The 21,159-nt window shown below is 42.9% G+C and overlaps 1 protein-coding gene across 4 annotated transcripts in view; it reads left to right on the top strand.

The window, feature by feature from the left end:
- Positions 1–21,159, top strand: part of CFAP20DC (CFAP20 domain containing) — a 219,997-nt gene that overhangs the window by 192,286 nt on the left and 6,552 nt on the right. For all 4 annotated transcript variants that reach the window (XM_070391621.1, XM_070391620.1, XM_070391619.1 and 1 more), the window contains one exon: positions 14,333–14,427. In XM_070391621.1, coding sequence (XP_070247722.1) covers positions 14,333–14,427 — 95 coding nt within the window. The remainder of the gene's footprint in view (positions 1–14,332; positions 14,428–21,159) is intronic.

Genomic DNA, 21,159 nt, shown 5'->3' with positions numbered 1-21,159 from the left:
TGTGAACCCTGCTCCTGACTGTGAGGGTTCTCTGGGCTTACCTCTATCTAACATACTTACTCCACTGTCTTCTAAGTGCTGGTATAATAGCCTGCCTCCAGAAGACTAAATTCCTCAGAGCAGAACCACATCTTACTCCTCAATATCCAGCATAAAGTCTGTGACACAGCATGGGCTCAAGAAACATCTATTCAACATAAAATTATAGAGCAGCAATGCTGATATCACCATTGAGAAGGCACAGAAAGGATTGGCCTTTTTCCAGATTGTCTCCAGGAGATAGGATATTACTGTTCACATGTTGTAGTTGAATTTGATGGCTGATACCTGGATTTGTGCCTCCAGAGTTGAATTATCTACCATGTCTAATGAGTCGGTGTCTGTAAAATGGTCCCAGGATGCTATGTCATTAATATTTTCTTAACCTGAGGGAAAATACTGCCAAGCAGGGAAGATATTCAGTTCTGCAGAGAACATATAAAATATATTTAATAGAATAAGGGAAGTTAATCATTTCTGTGATTTCTTGGAGCAGTGAGCACTTGGGGAGACCTGGCTCCTCTCTTTTAAGGATTTTCTGACAAAGACATGGGCAGAAGAGGTGATTTTGTAGAGGCCGGAAGAAGAAAGAGCATGATTTCCTTTTTGTATGAGTATTTGTTGCATGTCTTCAAATATACAGAGATTGATGCGAGATGAAAATATAGCACTTGTTTATGCAATAGATTTCTCAACATTTGCTGTGGAAGAGATGTGACCCTATTCCAGATGTCACCAGAATGCAAACATCCTCTGGGAGCATTTTTAGGAGGAGAAAAGAAATGCCTGGGAAGAATAATTCTCATATTGTTCTCCACTAGATGCCTTTTTGGCTCCCACTGTCCCTCCCATCGCACTCAGAGTATGTTCTCCTACGCTCCTCTCTGCCAGGTCTTTCCCAGAGTTCTCATTCACTTCCCAATCTTTTCACTCTTACCTCTAGGTCCTTCTTTTCTAGCCATGACTTCATACAGGAATTCATTCATCATTCAGAAGCATTTATTGCACATCTAATATGTGTCAAGCCCAAGGTGAAGAAGACAGACATGATTGTCTGCCTTATGGAGCTTATAGTCTGGTCAGAGCTCCGCTTTCTTGTTCATAGATAGATAGCTGCATTCTCACCATAACCTCACATGGCAGAAGGGGCAAGGGAGCTCTTTAGGGCCTCTTGTATAAGGGCACTAATCCATATATGAGGGCCTCATCCTTATGACCTTAGCACCTCCCAAGGGCCCCACCTCCCAACACTACTACAGTGGGGAGTAGGTTTCAACATATGAATTTGGGGGGCGGCGGATACTAACATTAAATCTATGGTACTAGGCCATTATGACAAAAGCACCAAGAAAAGACTCTTTAAAAAAAAAGAATCTTGAGCAAAATGTTAACATTGTTAAATCTGGGTAGATTTCAGAGTTTGACATATGTTTGAAATTTTTCATAATTAAACAATTAAATTGTTTTTACTCACAGATATATATATGTATGTATGTATGTATATACATATGTCTTCAAATCTATTGTGCAATAATAATAAAGTATTGACATGGAGATTTTTTTTAAAAGGGACTAAAGATGTGTCTGCCTCTGAAGCTGGGGGTGGAATGGTAGAAACAGTGAAGGAAAGGCACAAAAATATTCTGTAGAGATAGTAAGGACCAGACTCTGCAAAGCTTTAAACCAATGCAGTGATTTTGGATTTTGCCCTAAAAGCTCACTCTGGATTGGATTAGAGGAACTCATATTGGCTGCCGGATAAACAAGGGAGAGATTCTGGAAGCACAGGCTAGGATGGTGGCAGTGGGTATGGAGCTGTGTCAGCATATTCAAGAGCTAAGGCTGGGACCCAGTAATAGATCCCTAAATGTTTCCAGCATACCTTTCCTTACAGCAGTGGTTCTCAACCTTCCTAATGCCGCGACCCTTTAATACAGTTCCTCATGTTATGGTGACCCTCAACCATAAAATTATTTTCTTTACTACTTCATAACTGTAATTTTGCTACTGTTATGAATCCTAATGTACATATCTGATATGCAAGATGTATTTTCATTGTTACAAATTGAACATAATTAAAGCATAGTGATTAATCACAAAAACAATATGTAGTTATATATGTGTTTTCCGATGGTCTTAGGCGACCCATGTGAAAGGGTCGTTTGACCCCCAAAGGGGTCGCGACCCACAGGTTGAGAACCGCTGCCTTAGAGAAACTACCAAGACCTCATATTCCTAATGTACTAAGCTAAATTCCTGTATCACCCCAAACTGGTTTCCTCTCTCCAATTTCCCAATTCACTCAGAGGTACCAACACTGTTTCATTCCCAGAATCTAGACTTTAAGCTTCCTCATTCTTTCTCCAGACTAGCGTCCTCAATGGGAAAGGAACAGTAACCAGTGGCATCTGAGTTTCACTTCTGTTGGCTTCCATCTTTATTGGGGACTGTCTGATTTTCAGATCCAGTTTCAGAAGTTTTAGGGAAGCGCAGTGATTGGCTGGCTTAAGTCAGGTGACCACATCTGGACCAATCAACTGACACTGTGGGCTCATGTAGGAACATGGTAACTCCCAGAAAGCCATGTGGCTTGAGGAAGCTGTTCCAAGAACAAGGGGAGGAAGGAGTTGTGGACAGACAGTCCCTTAGCTCTCTCCTACTGTGTCTTGAAGAGAGATTAGAATTGTTTCTTGAGAGTGACAAGGAGTAAAAGTAGGACAACTAGGTGGAGATGAAAAGAAAACAGATTTTGCCTCAACATGAGGAAAAAACCTTTTAATAGTTAGAGCTGTTTGAAGATGAAATGTGGTCTTTGGAAGTAGTAAGTACATAGTTACTGATGGTAATCAAGTATAGATTCGATAACCACATGGTGAGATGTGGAGAAAGCAGCCCCCAACACTTAGATGGGGATCGTTCTTCCAACACTGAGAGACACCCTGTGGGAAACAAACTACAATTAAACAACAGTATCTTAATACCTCTTCTAGTCCTTCTTCAGAGATATGCAAAAGCGTTCCCAACTGATAGCTTGTGTTTCTAACTTATGGTTTGAGCTTCCTACTTCAAATGGAAGGTGAATCCTATAAAGAAAACTACTAAGAGCTCTTTTTGTACGTTTAAGTATTTTTTTAAAAAAGAAACATAAATTGTCTTAGTTTTCTAATACTAGTAAATATATTTTTGAACAAGCATTCTGTTTTCTGAGACAGAAACTTAAATTTTTCTGTCTTGCTATAAGGAAACAAGGTATGTATTCCAGGTTCTCCCCAGAGTGTGTATGTGCCACGCACACAGGAGGAAACAATCCCATGTTCCTGGCAGGTGGAGAAAGAGCAAGGTGGAGGGCAAATACAGAGTAGGTCACAGCAGCTGTGTGGTTACTGTTATGGAAACTTTGAACACTGAGTGGCACTCAGTATTCGGGACAGACAGAGTAAATATGAGGGAGTGTCTTCTTTGTGTCACTCTGCTAGGTGCGGGTTAGAGTCAAATGGGGAAGACTGCATTCATCAGATGATCAAACAAGTGAGGATTAACTGTGAGCTGAGACCAGAGCTCTAATGAGAAGATTGCAGTTGCTCTATTAAAACGAGTAATAAAGGAACTTGGCTAGAATGGCAAGGGAGCATCAGGGAAGACTTCCCAAGAGAGTGATGCTTCAGCCAAAATCTGAAGGTTGGGTATGATTTCACCAGGCCACGGGAGGGATAGTGGGGAGGAGACCATGGTCTATACACAGGGGAGCACAGCCTGGACAAACAGCCCAATGATGGTAGAGAGTAGGACATATCCCGGGAATTGAGAGAAGGCCAGCGTTACTAGAGCCTAGTGAGTCAGAGGGAGAATAATGCAAGATGTGGTTGGAAAAATACATAGACGTTATTCTATGCAAAGCCTCAAAGGCCAGATTCTGGTCTTTCTTCCAAGTGCAATAGCTTCCAAGTGACATTGGAGGGTTTTAAACGAAGAATTGACTTGAATTGGATTAGAATTTTGGCCACAGTGTGAGAACAGAAGTGAAGCCAGAATGAATGACTAGAAGGGGATCAATTAAGAGCTTTTGCTCCAGAAAACATGAGGCAAGATAGTTGCTTGGACTTTGGAAGTGGAAATAGAGATGGTGAGAAAGGTGGATTCAAAAGCACTGAGAGGAGCGTTGACAGGAAGTTTCCTAGCAGCCGTGAAGTTTCCTCTTCAGCTCCTTCCTCTGAGGCAGAGGTCACTCAGCTGCAGCCAGAGGCCAAATCCTACCCTTTGCAGGATATGTTCTGTAAGTAAGATCTTTATTGTAACACCGCCATGCTCATTTACTTACTTATTTTTTATGTTGCTTTCACACTACAACAGCAGAGTTGAATAGCTGCAACAGAGACCTTATGGCTTGGAAAGCTTAACATATGTATTTACTGTCTGGCTCTTTACGGAAGTACTTTGCCAAGCCGGGATTGTACTCTACTAGAAACACTGCCTCCATGCTATTCCAAGGTGCAGAAGTCCTTAATTCAGGGTCCAGAAGACCATGAATGGGCTTCAGATGAACTCTGACCTCCTGAGTTGGAAGTAAAATTTGGGTTTATGTCCATGTTTCTGAAAAAAGGTTTTATCAGCTTTTTCAAAGTATCTGTGAATTCTCCCCTGTCTGTTTCCTGGCCACAGATGTTTAAAACCCACATTTCTTTCAGGGAATAAGAAATGTTCACTGGTCCCAAACGATAAATAAATATCATTAAGTCTTTGCTAGAAATTGCTACATTCCTCATGTAAGACCTCCTGTTTAAGTATTGCACTGGGCTGGCTCTTCTGACCCTGGCCTTGTGATAGTGGGTTGTAATGAGAGCTATATATTAATTATTGTCATGGCTTAGATTTCTCAAAGAATTACGCCCCAAATAAATATTTAAATGTATACAAAATTATAGACAGTTTTATTACAGGGGAATTCCTCCAAGGGAGCAAAGGGATAGTCTGACCAGCCCACAGCAGCCCTTGTGCGTGGCCGTATTGATACTTATTTTTCTCAATTGTGTTTTCCGATGGATAGGGTGCTCTCTCCATCTGACTCTGAGCTCTTTGATTCCCAGGCCTGACAAACAGGACTTTAGTGAACGTTTGTCGTATGTGTAGAGAGATGATTAAGCTGTCAGGCTCATATCATCTATTGAGTATATGTGTGTACACACACACAATGTATTTATAGGAATACCTTAGTGAATTAATTAGTAAAATTGTCTTATAAACAAAATCTTGTTTTAAAATGAAGGAACTGGAACTATAGTTCATCTTAACGGAAGACATTATCCCAGTTATTAAAATATCTGACCCAGCTCTGACTCAGTTCATGCTTACTGTGGGATGAAAACAGTGTGGGATTCTTTTTTGGCCAAGATTTTTATATTAGGTCAATCTGACCATTGTGAAAATTCACAAGATGGTATGATTGTTTTCAACTGCATGATATTTTTCTATGTGGTATTTAATGGTGAACTCACTGTCTTGACTTTTGTGTAAAACACATCTGGTGCCAGGCCTCAGCATGTGTAGGTGCGCTGGGAAGCCCTTTCCCCTCCCCGCAATTTCAAGAGGAGAGGCAGGATAGAGGGCTGTCTGGGTCCAGGGAGGGAGGAGGAGGAGGAAGGAACTGAGCATGCTCAGACAGCAAGCTTTGACAGAAAGCTTGCTTTTATCCACCAAAGGAGCTAAAGCAAGCATGTCAAACTCAAAGGCTAACACAGGCCAAATAAACAAGGTTTAAGTTTATGTGGACCATAAAAAAAAAACAAAAGCTTCAATTTTCATAGAAACATAGGTTTATTTCGATAGAGACATGCTGAATAAATGAGTAATTGTTAACATAAAATAATAGAACATTTTAATAAAAGTTAATATTCTCTTCTTGAACATTAACTTACCAGACACTGAATAACTGCACAAGTTAATAAGTGTAATGCAGCCCTAGCCAGTTTGGCTCAGTGGATAGAGTGTCAGCCTGTGGACTGAAAGGTTCTGGGTTCGATTCTGGTCAGGGGCACATGTCTGGGTTGCGGCTCCATCCCCAATAAGGGACATGCAGGAGGCAGCCAATCAATGATTCTCTCTCATCATTGATGTTTCTATCTCTCTCTCCCTCTCCCTTCCTCTCTGAAATCAATAAAAAATATATTTTAAAAAAATAAGTGTAATGCAAATAAACCTATTTTTCTTGTTCTCTGAAAGCAATTTATTTCCTGTTGGGCACACCAAACAAGTCAGTCCAAGACTAATGATGTGGCTATCAGCTGCTAAAATATTTGCTGCTAGTATTAGTGGAGAGAAATGGTGCACCTGCATGCATAAGGTGCATAAGGGAAATGAATGCAACATGATTATAGTAATCAGCCATTAGCAAAAATTGTAGTTCCTTATTAATAACTAGAGGCCCAGTGCACGAAATTCGTGCACTCGGGAGGGGGGGTCCCTCAGCCCAGCCTGCACCCTCTCACAGTCTAGGAGCCCTCGGGGGATGTCCAACTGACAGCTTAGACCCACTCCTTATGGGGAGTGGGCCTAAGGCTGCAATCAGACATCCTTAGCGCTGCCGAAGAGGTGGGAGAGGCTTCTGGCTAAGTGGTGCGCCCCCTATGGGAGTGCACTAACCATCAGGGGGCAGCTCCTGCATTGAGCGTCTGCCCCCTGGTGGTCAGTGCATGCCATAGCAACTGGTTGTTCCGCCATTTGGTCAATTTGCATATTAGCCTTTTATTATATAGAATCTACACTAATAAAAGAGAAACATGGTAATTGGCGTACGACCACTACCCTTCCCATTGGCTAATCAGCGTATCCTTATGCAAATTAACTGTCAGCCAAGATGGCGGCCGGCAGCCATGCACTGAAGCGAGCAGGGAGGCTTGCTTCCTCCAGGGACTGCAGACTCCAACGTTCCCCGCCTCACTTGCCAGACTCTCAACTGCAACTCTAAGCAACTATTACTATGTTGCAGATAAGAAGCTAAACAAAACCAGCTGTCAGTCAGCCCCAGACCGCAACATTGTATCCATGTTTTCAGCAGCGAGGCCTCAGAGCTAAAGCTGGCCCAGAATAAAAAAAAAAAAAAGAAAGAAAGAAAACAAGGAGCGGTTGGGAGCTTTTAGTCAACTGCCAGCGGGAAAACAGCCCTCAGCCCCTCAGCCAGCCTGGCCAGGCACCCCAGTGGGGACCCCCACCCTGATCCAGGATACCCTTCAGGGCAAACCAGCCAGCCCCCACCCGTGCACCAGGCCTCTATTCTATATAGTAAAAGGGTAATATGCCTCCCGGCACCGGGATCAGCGAAGCAATGAGGCTCCCGGCACTGGGATCAGCGGAGCAGCGAGGCTCCCGGCACCAGGATCAGCGTGACAGGGGGCAGCACCCAAACCCCCTGATCAGCCCTGCTCTGTGCCTGATAGGGGGGGAGCTCCCCAATCCCCCGATTGCCCTGCGGCTCTGTGTGTGACAGGGTGCAGTGCACCAACCCCCTGATCGGCCCTGCTCTGTGTGTGACAGGGTGCGGTGCCCCAAACCCCCGCCCCCATGTGTGACAGGGTAGAACCATAACCTCTCCATCGGCCCTGCCCTGAGTGTGACAGTGGCGGTGCCTTAACCCCCTGATCGGCCCTGCTCTGTGGGTGATAGAGGGTGGCGCCCCAACCCCCCTCCATGGGCCTTGCTCTGTGTGTGACAGGGTAGAGCCATAACCTCCCCATTGGCCCTGCCCTGAGTGTGACAGGGTGCAGCGGCCCAACCCCTTGATCCGCCCTGCTCTGTGTGTGACAGGGGGTGGTGCCCCAGCTCCCCTATCGGCCCTACTCTGTGAGTGACAGAGGGGAGCTCCTCAAACCCCTGATCGGCCCTGCTCTGTGTGTGACAGGGTACGGAGCCCCAACACCCCTGATGGGTCCTGCTCTGTGCGTGACAGGGGGTGGTGCCCCAGCTCCCCTATCGGCCCTACTCTGTGAGTGACAGGGGGGAGCTCCTCAACCCCCTGATGGGCCCTGCTCTGTGAGTGACAGGGGGCAGCGCCCCAACCCCCTGATCGGCCCTGCTCTGTGCGTGACAGGGAGCAGCGCCCCAACCTCCTGATTGGCCCTGCTCTGTGAGTGACAGGGGGCAGCGCCCCAACCCCCTGATCGACCCTGCTCTGTGCGTGACAGGGGGTGGCGCCACAACCTCCCCATCGACCCTGCCTTGAGTGTAACAGGGGGCGGTGCCCCAACCCCCCAATCAGTCTACCCTGAGGGTGGCATTGCAACCTCCTGATCCGCCCTGCTCTGTGCATGACGGGGCGGCGCCCCAACTCCCCAATCGGCCCTGCTCTGAGCCTGACCAGGGGCTGCACTTAGGGATTGGGCCTGCCCTCTGCCACCCGGGAGCAGGCCTAAGCCAGCAGGTCGTTATCTCCCGAGGGGTCCCAGACTGTGAGAGGGCACAGGACGGGCTGGGGGACCCCCCCCCCCCCAGTGCACAAATTTTTGTGCACCGGGCCTCTAGTTATGTATAACAGGATATTGTAAAAATTAAGTTACAAAATTTTTATTAAAACGTTTCTTACATACCGTTATATTGGCTGGGCCGCATAAATATTCATTGTAGGCTGCATGCAGCCCATGGGCCGCGAGTTTGACATGCTTGGGCTAGAGGTTTTCACACCAGGTGGATGGAGTCTGTCCTTGGGTAAAAGATTATAGTTGGGGTTGAGAAAAGCAACCACAACAGAGTACTAGTATCAGGTACAAAGACAAGGCAAGTGTGGAAATGGCGGGACAAAGAGCTAGAACAGATTCTGGACATGGGTAGTCAGGGTAAGAAACAGGCCCAGGAAATGGCTCAGAACTACAGCCAAGACCAGCATTCCTGAGTGAGCCCGAGATGGAACTCCCCCGCATTAGATGTTCGCTGCTTGCTGTGGGGAAGTCATGGAGTTTTGAAGGCACTGATTGGCAGTCAAGGCAATGGATCAGCATTAAGTATCACATTAAAATGTAAACATGTAAGATACAGGTACTAGGCCATACATTTCTGCTTTTTAATAAGTCACCAAAAAGATAGGCTCTTAAAAAAGAAAAATTATTAAACATACATAAAGTAAAATAAAAAAAATGTCACCAGGAGAAAATGGTCTTGCCTGACGCAGCATCTCTCAAGGTGTGGTTTGTGGACTCCTGATACCAAGAGATGTAACAGTTCCAGATGCACACACGTGGGTGGTGCTGTATACTCTGTCCTCCCTCAGGAGAGCCAGTGCCTTAAAGGCTCTCAAAAGTCCTGCAAGAAAAAGTCCTGGTTGATTTTGTTTAGCTGATAGTTTTCATATTTTATAGTTAACATGGAAACCTTTTTTTCTTCAAAATATACTTTGTAAGTGCTTTCTTGGTTAAAAAGCCAAACAAATGAGTTGCTTTGATCAAAATTTTTGAATGGTATAAATACTTCTAAATATTAAATTAAAATATCACTTATCAAGAGTATTATGCAATCATTTTTACAAGATAAAATCAGAGGCACCTTACACCAGCAGAAGCACACACCATATAGTATGACTCAAAATACTGAGGCAATAAAACACAAGAGTCATACATCTGACTATGCGGGGGGGAAATTAACTTTTGCATGACAAAAACAAAGTAAATGAACACAAATTACAAGGTAAAAGAAAGAGGTAAAAATGATAAAAGGGGCAAAAGATATGAACTGACAAAATATGTATATAGACCGATATAAAATACCACATGCATATACATAAGTAGTAATATAAAATAGTTACCTCCACGTATGATGCTCATAATGAAAACAAGTGCAAATTAAAACTACTTTAAGATACCAGGTCTCATCTCTCATCTTAGAAAGCATTAAAAATTTGATGATATGTTCTTGTGACATGGCTATAAAGAAACCAACACTTCCATTCATTACTGGTGGGAACACAGATGTGAACAACCCTGATGGAGGGAATTGGTCTAACAAAACCAAGTATGTATTTACCTTTTTTCCAGGAATCCCACTTCTAGAAATTTACCTTGAAGATATATCTTCAAATATATATACAAAAATAGATATGCCCATGTTTATTCATGGCAGCATTAATTGCAATATTCTTTCAGTTAATTTGCAATAATGTAAAATATTGAAAACATGCCCAAACATAGGAGAGTGGTGAAATAAGCGATAGCACACCCACACAGTGTAGTACTATGCAGCCATAAGAATGAGGAAGCTATGAACTAGTGTAAGTGATTTCCGGGATATGTTTTAAGTTATAAAAATGCAAAATATTAATTATAGTATGCCACCTTTTATGTAGGAAGGACAAGGAATAAAAAAATAGACATGTATCTGCTTATTTTTTGCAAAAAGAAACATAGAAAGGAAATTCCAGAACTAATGAAATTGATTACCTATGGAGTGATGGGTATGATGGCAAGGAAGTGATGAGGGGTGGGAACAGACTGGAAAGATGGGTGAAATGTAAGTCTTACATGAATATGCCTTTCTGTGTAGTTTTGACTTTTGAACTGTTAATCTGTAACATTCTCAACAACAACACAAGTAATAAAAATCATTAAGGATGGAGAGAAAAACCTAAAACGTGATACAAACAAAAGCTGATGACTCTACAGTATATTTCAAATGAATAATGCAGATGATCCTCGGCTTTCAATGGGGTTATATCTGAAGTTGAAAAGATCCTAAATCAAAAATGCATTTCATACACCTAACCTACCCAACATCATAGCTTAGCCTAGCCTACCTTAAACGTGCTCAAAACACTTCCGATAGCCTACAGTTGGGCGAAATCATCTAACACAGGAACACACGGTAGAGTATCAGTTGTGATCGCATAGCTGACTGGGAGCTGCAACTCGCTGCCACTGCCCAGCATCACAAGAGAAAATAATACCGCATGTTGCTAGCCCGAGAAAAGATCAAAATTCAGAGTGCAATTCCTACTGAACGCTTATTGCTTTCATGCTATCGTAAAGTCAAAATTGTAAATCAAACCGTCGTAAATCAGGGACCATCTATGTAACCACACGGGAGGGGGGCAGGGGCAATAACTAGCCCAAGTAAATTTTGGACCTAGTATTTTGACTAAAGAATAAAAAGATCCATAAACAGAGAACCCTAGAGAGTAGGTTAGAGGTTTTCTGTTGGTTGGTTAATTTGTTTTGCTTGCTTAGCAATTCTGCAGTGACTTTTGGCATGTCCTGTAGTTCAGAAAATAGTAAAAATGGTGCAGATAATGGGAGCCAGGTCTCCACAGTCAGAGAGGAGTTACAAATATGGAAGGAGGAGAGATGAGACAGGCCTGTGGTTGTATCAGAATTGGAGAAATCAGCATGAGCCATATTACACGTCAGGGACCATCGTGAATACTTCCCTCTGTCCCTGTAGCACAGAAGCAGCTGTAGATGATACATAAGCAAGTGAACACTTTTGCATTCCAATAAAAGTTTGTTTATGGTCACTGACATTTGAATTTTATGTAATTATCATGTGTCATGAAACATTATTATTTTAAAATTTTTCAACCATTTAAAAATGTAAAAACATCTGAACAACATAAACTAATGAACAAAAATAGATCCAGAGACATAGAAGCACCGAACAGACCATCAAACCTCAGAGGGAAGGCAGGGGAGGGAAGCAGGGTTAATCAACCAAAAGACATGTATGCATGCATATAAGCATAACCAGTGGACACAACAGGGGGTGAGGGCCTGTGCTGGGAGGCAGGAACAGGCTGGGAGAGGTCAATTGCGGGGGGGGGGGGGGGGGGGGGACATATGTAATACTTTCACCAATAAAGAATTAATATAAAATAAAAATGTAAAGATGTAGAAACCATTCTTGGTTTTCAGATTGGACAGACCAGGCAGTAGGCCAGACAGGCTTTGCTGAGGGCCATCCTGTACCAACCCATCTACACAAAGAAGTAGTGGTAGGTGATGGTCAGGTAGATAGATAGATCACAAGCAAGTGTGATAAAATGTTTAATGGGGGAACCTGGGTGAAGGACTAAGGAGTTCTTTGTACTCTTACAACTTTTTGATAATTTTGAAAATATTTTTTAAAGATCCCTATACTTTTCATGGCTACTGCTAAGAAGGAAAAACATTAATCAAATCATTAGCCTAAGAAGTGAATGCCTTGCTTTTCATAACAGTCACACAACAACCCCACTGACATTTTTTCCCATGTCCATGGAGCATAAGTAGTTGCTTCTGCCATTGGGTGGAGTTTCTAATTTGTCTCTGGGGGTATCATCATAGGACAACATTATTTTTCTCCTGTTCATCCTTGCTCTCCATCATTCTTACTGAGTTATGAGGTCATTGGGCTGATAATTTGTGTGTGACCTTGTAATTTTCTATAATGTAGAAATTTTTGGTCTACTATAATTAAATGGACTAAATAAAAGGTGCTTATCAGAAAATGCCCCGTTAGCTTGGAAGTCTGTGACGAATCCTTTTTGATGCCCTTAATGTGTTATTATGAAATTCAATTACACAGCATGCTCACCTTGCTTATTTCACTAGCCATAATCTAGTAACAGCTGAGGTGTGCAGTTACTTAAAGTATCTTAAGATATTCCAAATAGGAAATGGATAATTTTTACATTAAGGTACTTTTTATACAAAAAGAGTAAATGGCTTGCAAGGAAAATCTCTACTGTATAGACTTGTAATCATTCTACCATCGTTTATTGGTTTAATGTCAACAGAATCCAATTCTTACTGTGGTTTATCATTGTAGATAAAGTCACTCTATGATCTTCCTTGATAATGAGGATGGTGGTGATAATAGCTGAAATTTATTGAGTGCAACTCTGTACCCAGAGCCATGCCAAATGTTTCTCATCCATTTTTTTATTCAATCCTAACAACAAAAAAGCTGAGGTATTCTTATCTCCTTTTTATAGATGAGGCTTACGATGTTAAGTAATTTGGCCAAGCTCTTACGTTAGGAAAGATGGAGCCGGGATCAGCCTGGAGAACCACTACTCTTAGTTATGGTTGGGACTAGCTCCCATTATAGATAACGGCTAAAGGAAGTACAGGAAAAAAGTTGTTTAGTCATGATGACATGCTCCTGTTGAGAAGAATAAGGTAAACCACGGGGTACTATATCAACGCGAGAAATAGAATTCATGCTGTAAAACCCTTCACATTCCCTTGCTTGCTCCTTTCTCTAAAGAAGCGCAGGAGCAAGTTTCGAGCTAAGAAGGGGTGAAGTAGAGTGCACAGTGACTCACATCTTCTGTGTGTCACCCCTTGCATCACACCCACCCAGGTGTCTACTAGAGGGAACGGGGACTGGAAAAGAATGGAGGAGGAAGGAAAGTCAAGCGATTGGGAAATGAGGTTGGAGGCAGAGGGAGAGGGGATGTAGGAGGTGCTCTGGAGTGGTTTTGTCCCCATGCCTAATGGGAAAACTGAAGTAGTGAGTCACTCCAGGGCCTGGCTCCCTCCCTCTCCCTTCCTTCACTCCCTGCTGCTGAAGAGCTCCGAATTAATGCAGACTGACTCCCACCACTGTGGCTGGTGCACGATCGCTCCAAGACTAACTTCTGCTTTGAGTCACCATGTAGAGTGTTGTCATTCATGGCGTGTGACATGTGGCTTTGTCAGGCTTTCTTACCCTGAGGTTATAAGGAGCTTTGCTGCATTTTTTCTGAGTTGTTGAAATAATGTTCTTATGTGAGAGAAACTGTGTTTAATAATAGTTTATTTAATAATAAACTTTTGAGAAGAATGCCCTCTTTATGTAGTTGATGTATTTATTGACCAACTACAGACAATACCTAACTCATGATGGTTCGACTTAACAATTTTCTGGCTTTACAGTGATATGAAAGCAATAGCATAATAAATTACCTGAGATACTCAACACTTTACTATAAAACAGGCTTTGTGTTAGGTGATTTTGCCCTAGTGTAGGCTAATCTAAGTGTTCTGAGCATGTTTAAGGTAGGCCGGTCTAAGCCATGATATGCAGTAGGTTAGGTGTATCAAATGCATTTTCAACCTACAGTATTTTTACCTTATGATGGTTTATCAGGATGTAACCCCATGGTAATTCAAGGAGCTCTGTAGTTAGTTAAGTGATTGACTCTACATTAACCAGTTTACAAAACTAAATATTAACTTTTGAACATCTTGTCTTTCTGAAATACAAACGAGGAAGATCCAGGGAATTGAAAATCCAGCGAAAGGTAAAAACTGTGTATGGAATTACAGGTGTGTGTGTTCATTGACTCTTCGTTTCTTTTTAGGGACTGGTTAAACATGCTGAGCCCACCCATCGTTCCTCCCAGTCGGCAGCCAGCAGAGCAGAATCAGGATTCTTCTGGAAGTTTGACTGCTCAAGGTGGGAATATGAAAAATGCTATGCATAAAAAAATAAAAATAATTAACTATAAATAGACAAAATTGGTCACTTTGAGATGCCACTTTTTTTATTAAATGCTGAACACTTAGACTCCCACACCCAAAATCAGTTACCTGTGCCTCGTTTCATACAATGATGGGTTCTTTTCAACTAAAAAGAACAAAGAGAGAAATTGTCCTCATTCTTCTAAAGGTTACTCCAGGACAAAATATGGTTTAAGGAGGAAGAGCATGACTTTGGTGTCAAACTGCCCTTCGTCTGAATTCCAGCTCTACCAATTCCTGCTGTGACCTTTACGATTTTGGTTACTGCATTTGTAAAGTCAGACTAATAACAGATAGTGCCCGCCTGAAAGCTTTCACGCAGATCAAAGGAGGTAGATTGCACATGAGCACTTAGAACAGTCTGCCACATCCTATTATTGTAAAGCAGACTCATTCCTGTATCACTGAGATTCATGTTTTGTTGTTAAGATATAGTGGGGGTTAGAAGTTATTTTGGGGTGTGTTTTTATTTTTTTAAAAATTGTCAATTATATTGACATAAAGCAAATGTTGGCACAGAGCCAAGATAAGTAGCGTTAGTAATTGAAAAATTGGAAGGAAGCAGGAATGAAAATTCGCCTGGGGTTCCCTTTGTTGGAGAGAGCTGTAAAGATGAACTGGTTGTGAGTAGGGAACATGGTTGTCAGCAGTGTAGAGAGGAGGCAGAAAATAATGTTTGGTGGAAACAGAGGGCTTGAGGTGGGGGGGTCTGGGGATCTCAAGTTCGTAATTGGAGTGACAACTTCAGAGCAGGACTCCCTGAGACAGTTTTCTGAGTTGGATTTTGAAGATTGAAGCTCTGTATCTGAGGCTAAAAAAAAAATTTAAACCAATATAAATTTCTCTAACAAAGGTGCCAGTGTTTGGGGAGTGTTTTTTCTTAGTTGCCCCAGGGAGAAAGTGGAACATCCATTTTTCTTCAGATATGAATAATTTGGAGTGAAAGCTCATACATCTGGGTTGTACATTTGGGTCGCCCCAGGGATAGAGATGTCTCTGTGATTTACTATCTGAAATAGATTATGCCCCTCAAATTGAGAATCTTTTTAGAAGCCTACATTTATAATTACTTATGACAGAAAACTAGAATCTTGGCTGTCAAAGGAGACCTTGCTGTGAGGGAACAAATAATGTGTTAAGTGTCCTAAATAAGACACAGGAATGGAGACCATGGTCCTTGAGCAAAGGCACCCACGAGGTGTGTTACGAGAAGCAGGTTAAAGGATGTTGTCAAGTCCCCATTGCAAAGGGAGGTTTTGACAGCAGGAGCTCAGTTATGTTGAAGATAAACAGAACTTCCATCGAGGACAAATGAACAAGTTAAACTCAGAGAATTATAAACATGTTCTGGTTAAGTTAACCAGATCTGCCACCCCTTCTGCATATCACCCTAGATTTTTGTCAGCGGTCCCTTTCCCCTTTTCTGATATGTTCGGGTGGTTTGTAGCTAATTAAAACCATCAAAAACCAGTGTCTCTTATTTTGTTTATCTTTACATGTTATTGGCTTAGTTTTAAACAACATAGAACAGTTCATACTTACCAATCAGTGGTTCTCAACCTTCTGGCCCTTTAAATACAGTTCCTCATGTTGTGACCCAACCATAAAATTATTTTTGTTGCTACTTCATAACTGTAATGTTGCTACTGTTATGAATCGTAATGTAAATATCTGATATGCAGGATGGTCTTAGGCGACCCCTGTGAAAGGGTCGTTTGACCGCCAAAGGGGTCTCGACCCACAGGTTGAGAACCGCTGCAATATATCGAGATAGTATTTTTATCTGTTCTTATAAAGAATGTGCTTGTCAAGGAAAAATATTGGGGTCAGTTATCCAGTTTATATCATCAGAAGGAGAAGGGAGGCACAACTGTGGGCAGCCTGGGACTCTTTCTGGGTTTCTGTTCCATGATACCATTAATTTAGCACTTACTATGTGCCAGACACGTGCTCAGTTGTTACATTTAGCCTCACAGCAACACCATGAGGAAGGTAGTGTGTGTGTGTGTGTGTGTGTGTGTGTGTGTAGTTGGTTTTTACAGCTAAGGAAACCAAGGCACAGTTTCTGAATAACCTGCCCCAGGTCACAGTCATTAGCGGAGCTGGGATGTGAATCCAAGCAGCTTGGTCCCAGAGCCCAATCATTGTTTTTATCCTCTTTTTTTAGTTTTGAACCAAGTGAATACATTACTTACTGTAAAATATGCACAAAACGAGGAAGTGAAAGATTGTTCTTCTATTGATAATTGATAATCAATAGGAAAAGCAAATTAAAATATTTCAAGGGCTCAGTAGCTTAGTTCTTCAAGGAAAATAAAAAACAACAGACTTCTGGTCACCTGTTTCAGCCCTGGACCCGCCTCTGCCTCCCCCCAGGCTTGTCAGAAATGACAGGTGGCCACACTGTCTCCATGGGAGTGGCTAAGGGGTGAGGTGACTGCTGACCATTTCTAGGGCAAGGCCAAGGGAATGAGAGGGTGAATGGAGGACAAGACCACTGGACTTGGACCGCCAGGCCTCGTGTTTGCTGGCAGCCCACCTTCCTAAGTGCCCTTCTGGACCATCTTATCTGAGGCAGTCCGTCGCTCTCACTTTGCTGTGTACACTTTCTTCACAGCCTTTTTACAGTTTGTAACTTGTTTACTGTTTGTTGTCTTTTTTCCCTAAGTAGCCTCTGAATTTTCAAGAGCAGAGACTTTGTCAGTTTTGCTCACTCCTGGGTCCCTAGTAGCCTATGCTCTTTCTGGTGTATGTCAGATATTCTGAATTTTCACTAGAAGGAATACAGGAAGGGAGAAAGGGAAGAAAAGAGGGAGAGAAATGTTCAACTGGTCATTTCTTATCATAGCCTTGAAAAACAAAGTAGGCTAATTCATTGAAATCTGACTTTCCATTTCCTCCCTAATTCTAATTTCTCAGTATATTAGGTATATTTCTAAAATTCAACAATGAGAGCATTAAATTTAGAGCCATTAAAGCAGTTATAGGCTACATTATGTAATGGCTCTTGAACTTTATTTATAAGCAGTGAAAAGCCTTTCTTTCAAATGAAATTTTATGTGGAATCCCAATATATAAGAGATAAAAGCAGAACTGCTTTGGCTAAAGGGGAAGTTAGGGTCTCAGAAACCTGCCCTGGAGCTCTGATGAACCAGTGAAAAACACTGATGTAGCCCTAGCCCCTTTGGCTCCGTGGATAGAGCATCAGCCAATGGACTGAAAGGTCCCAGGTTTAATTCCGGTCAAGGGCACGTACCCGGGGTTGCAGGCTCAGTCTCCAGTAGGGGGCGTGCAGAAGGTAGCCAGTCAGTGATTCTCTCTCCATTGATGTCTCTGTCTCTCCCTCTCCCTTCCTCTCTAAAATCAATAAAAAAAATATATTTAAAAAACAAAACACTGATGTAGCCCATCCCCCTCAATTTGTCAGAGTGCAAGCAAGGATTAAGACCCAGGCTTCCTCCACATCAGTACCTTTCTGCAGAACCATTGCACTGGGAAGTAAAGTCATTCTGAAGGCTGGGTTCACAGGGAACAGGGGTCTCCCATCTTCTGACTTGTAGGGTAAAAACACTAATAACTAAGGTTTATTTCATCTGCCTGTGACCCAGGCCCACGTGTGCACTTTAATCCTCATGTCAGCCTACTAGGTGTAGGTAGGTACTAGTATTGGCCCATACACATGGACACTGGGACTTAGAGCAAGGAAGGGCTCAGAGATGGAGAGGCTGAGATGCACCGTGCAGCTGGAGGCATAACTGCATTTGCTAGTAACAGCAGGGGAAGTTGGCCTGACCAAGACAGAACTCTGGAGAACTTGCCCCTGGCTCCACAACAGTGAGTGCACCCATTACCTGGCCTTTGAGTCCCTACTTCATTCGGTGCAAGTTTGTCAAGCCACAGTCTCTCTGGACCAGAATGTCTCAATGTATAAAAGCCACCTTAAGAGGAACAGCCCGGCTTCCAGCCGAGCCAGCCAGCCCACAGGAGCAGCCTGTGCTCTGGCCATTCAGCGGATGGAGGAGTGGACGGCTCTTCCCAGCGCCTCCTGGGCCACAGTGTGCTTGCGAATATCAGTTGCCATGGGCAAGGTGCCCTGACACTTACTAAAAATGTGTTTTCCTGAAGCTCCTCTGAAATGTAACAATGGAAAGGTAAGATTTCAGAACTCCCTCAAGAAAACGACCAAACTGACCTTTTGAAAGTGAACTGGACCTGGCTTGGAATATAGTTGTCAATTTGTATTTGACATTTGTTTCTTTACAGATGTGACCCTTAAATTATTCATACTTACCAGCTCCAAAGTAGAATAAAAATGGCCTGTCTTCAGGCTTGCAGTCTCTCTTGCAGTTGACAGAGATCTTGACCAAGAAAGGCATTCAGAAGGACTCTTGGAATTGCCAGTCTCATAAAAATAACATTTTTGTACCTTTTGCTTAGCAAAACCACATGGGATATTCCTTTATGAATACTTATTAATTCCACATGAGACATAAACAGGCAACAGATGCTTATTTTATAGATGTAATATCTAAATTCCTAGTAAGGAACTTAGAGAAATCTCATGGCTCCTCACAGCCAGCAGAGAGGGGAATCTGGCCGCCCACTGGGCTCTGACGGAGGACTACTTTCACACTTACCTAGTATTGAGTCCCATGTCGTGCCGCACGATTATTTCACACTTGCCAAGTGCTGAGTCTACAGCAGTCTTCTAAAATCCGCTGTATTCGTTACCTCACCAGACATTCTGTTTCATCAAACAACTATGCACCCTCAGTGGCACCGAGGATACAGTAAACACCCCATAAATATTTGATGAGTGGACAAGTGAGTCTTCTTCCCTGGAAACAGGAGGAGGATTTGGTCTACTCTGGATTGTCCTTATATCTTGAAGATTTATTTAAGATGTAAAGGAAACCTTCTCCCAGAAAAAATCAGTAGTGATAATTAATAGTAATAACAGCTCGGCCGGCGTGGCTGTGGTTGAGCATCGACCTTTGAACCAGGAGGTCACAGTTCGATTCCTGGTAAGAACACATGTCCGGTTGCAGGCTAAATCCCCAGTAGGAAGCAATCAATCAATGATTCTCTCTCATCATTGATGTTTCTCTCTCTCCCTCTCCCTTCCTCTCTGAAATCAATAAAAGTGTATTTATTTTTAAAAAGTAATAATAGAAGTCAGCCTTAGTAAAGCACCCACCATGGGCCGGCACTGGGTGGAGTTTTCCTGTGTATTTCCTCACAACCACTCGTCCCAGCACGCCCAGGCATGGGGCTCTGTCGAGTTAAGGTCACAGCCTGGGTCAGATCCACTGAATGTGGAGTAGGACGCCGACTAGGCCAGTCTGTACCCTGAGCCCCTACACGGTGATAGGACCACAGAACTCCCACTGAGGTCAATGAGAACTGTATGGCTGAAATGTCTGCTGCAATTTATTTTCTTTTTTTTCTTTATTGATTAAGGTATTACATATGTGTCTTATCTCCCCTTTGCCCCCCCCCCCCCCCCACTCCTATTCATGCCCTCACCCCACTGCAATTTCTTTTAATTTAGGAAGTTCTTTTTCTTGAAGCTTTCTGGGTTTTAAAAAAAAAAGTATTATTTTTAGTATTCTCCTTATCCATAGAGCCCCCACCTCAACTCAGCTTGTAAAGTGCTTCCTTAGTATTTATGACATTCTTAATCCGGAATCCCTGTGAGGTAAGAACCACCCTTTGTTCTCTGACTAACCTTGGGGCACAGAGATGTTTTCTCTTGTGTAGCTATGCAGGGCCCCAGGGTGTCTCCTCTGCATAGACGTGATTGGGAGGTGGGGGAATCAACACTATCATTAAGTAAAGAGATGCCTTCCCCCACCCCCAACTCTGGAGCAGACCCTCCAGCAGAGAGTTGAACACATTGCTGGTGTCTGAGGCGCTCTCCCTTATTCCAGAACCACACCCCACCACTTATCCCCCACACACACTTATCCCCCCCATACAGTTCTCATTGACCTCAGTGGGAGTTCTGTGGTCCTACATGCCCAGCGGTGGGGCCCAGCACCCCTTGCTGGGACTGGGTGCATTTCCACCAGCTGCAGTGAGGCACCTTCCTGAAGCCAGACCCCTGAGAAGTGCTGGGCTCTGAGGCTTCCCAGCTCATTAGTCAGGCAGGGGCCTTCCTTCATGTGAGACAAAAAGGCATTCAGATTCGAAAGCCACACGATTGTTTTGTGGAGGTTTTCCGGCTTTGTCAAGACATAATGGACATATGTCATTGTGTAAGTTTAAGGTGCACAATGTGATGATTTGATATACTGTGCACATTTACAAGTGGAAACTACCCAGAAAGAATGAAATTGCAGTTAACTCCTAATTAATCATCTAAATCCTCAACATGTCACTTTAAATGGCACTTTCCAAGTAAAATACTGCCGCCGGTGTTTACAAAGGGGCGATGCCCTTATTTCCCAAATGCAGCCTGAACTGTAATCATAGCATGTTATTTGCCTTCCGAAAAACAATATAGCTTTCTAAAAGAAGTATCTTTTCACTCTTCTCATTCCATTGTTGATCATTAATCTTTCCCGTTGAGAGTAGTATCTGCTGAAAACCAAACTTCAGCAGTTCTCAGTGGACATCCGCCGGCTTTAGTGCACGTTAATTTTGCCCTCCTGTGAGATATGCTGGT

Source organism: Myotis yumanensis, unplaced genomic scaffold, assembly GCF_028538775.1.
Source record: "Myotis yumanensis isolate MYYU_CA2020_CCGP unplaced genomic scaffold, mMyoYum1.0.hap1 SCAF_14, whole genome shotgun sequence".
NCBI lineage: Eukaryota > Metazoa > Chordata > Mammalia > Chiroptera > Vespertilionidae > Myotis > Myotis yumanensis.
The sequence above is the reverse complement of the archived record's forward strand: the minus strand, read 5'-3'. Positions and strand labels throughout refer to the sequence as shown.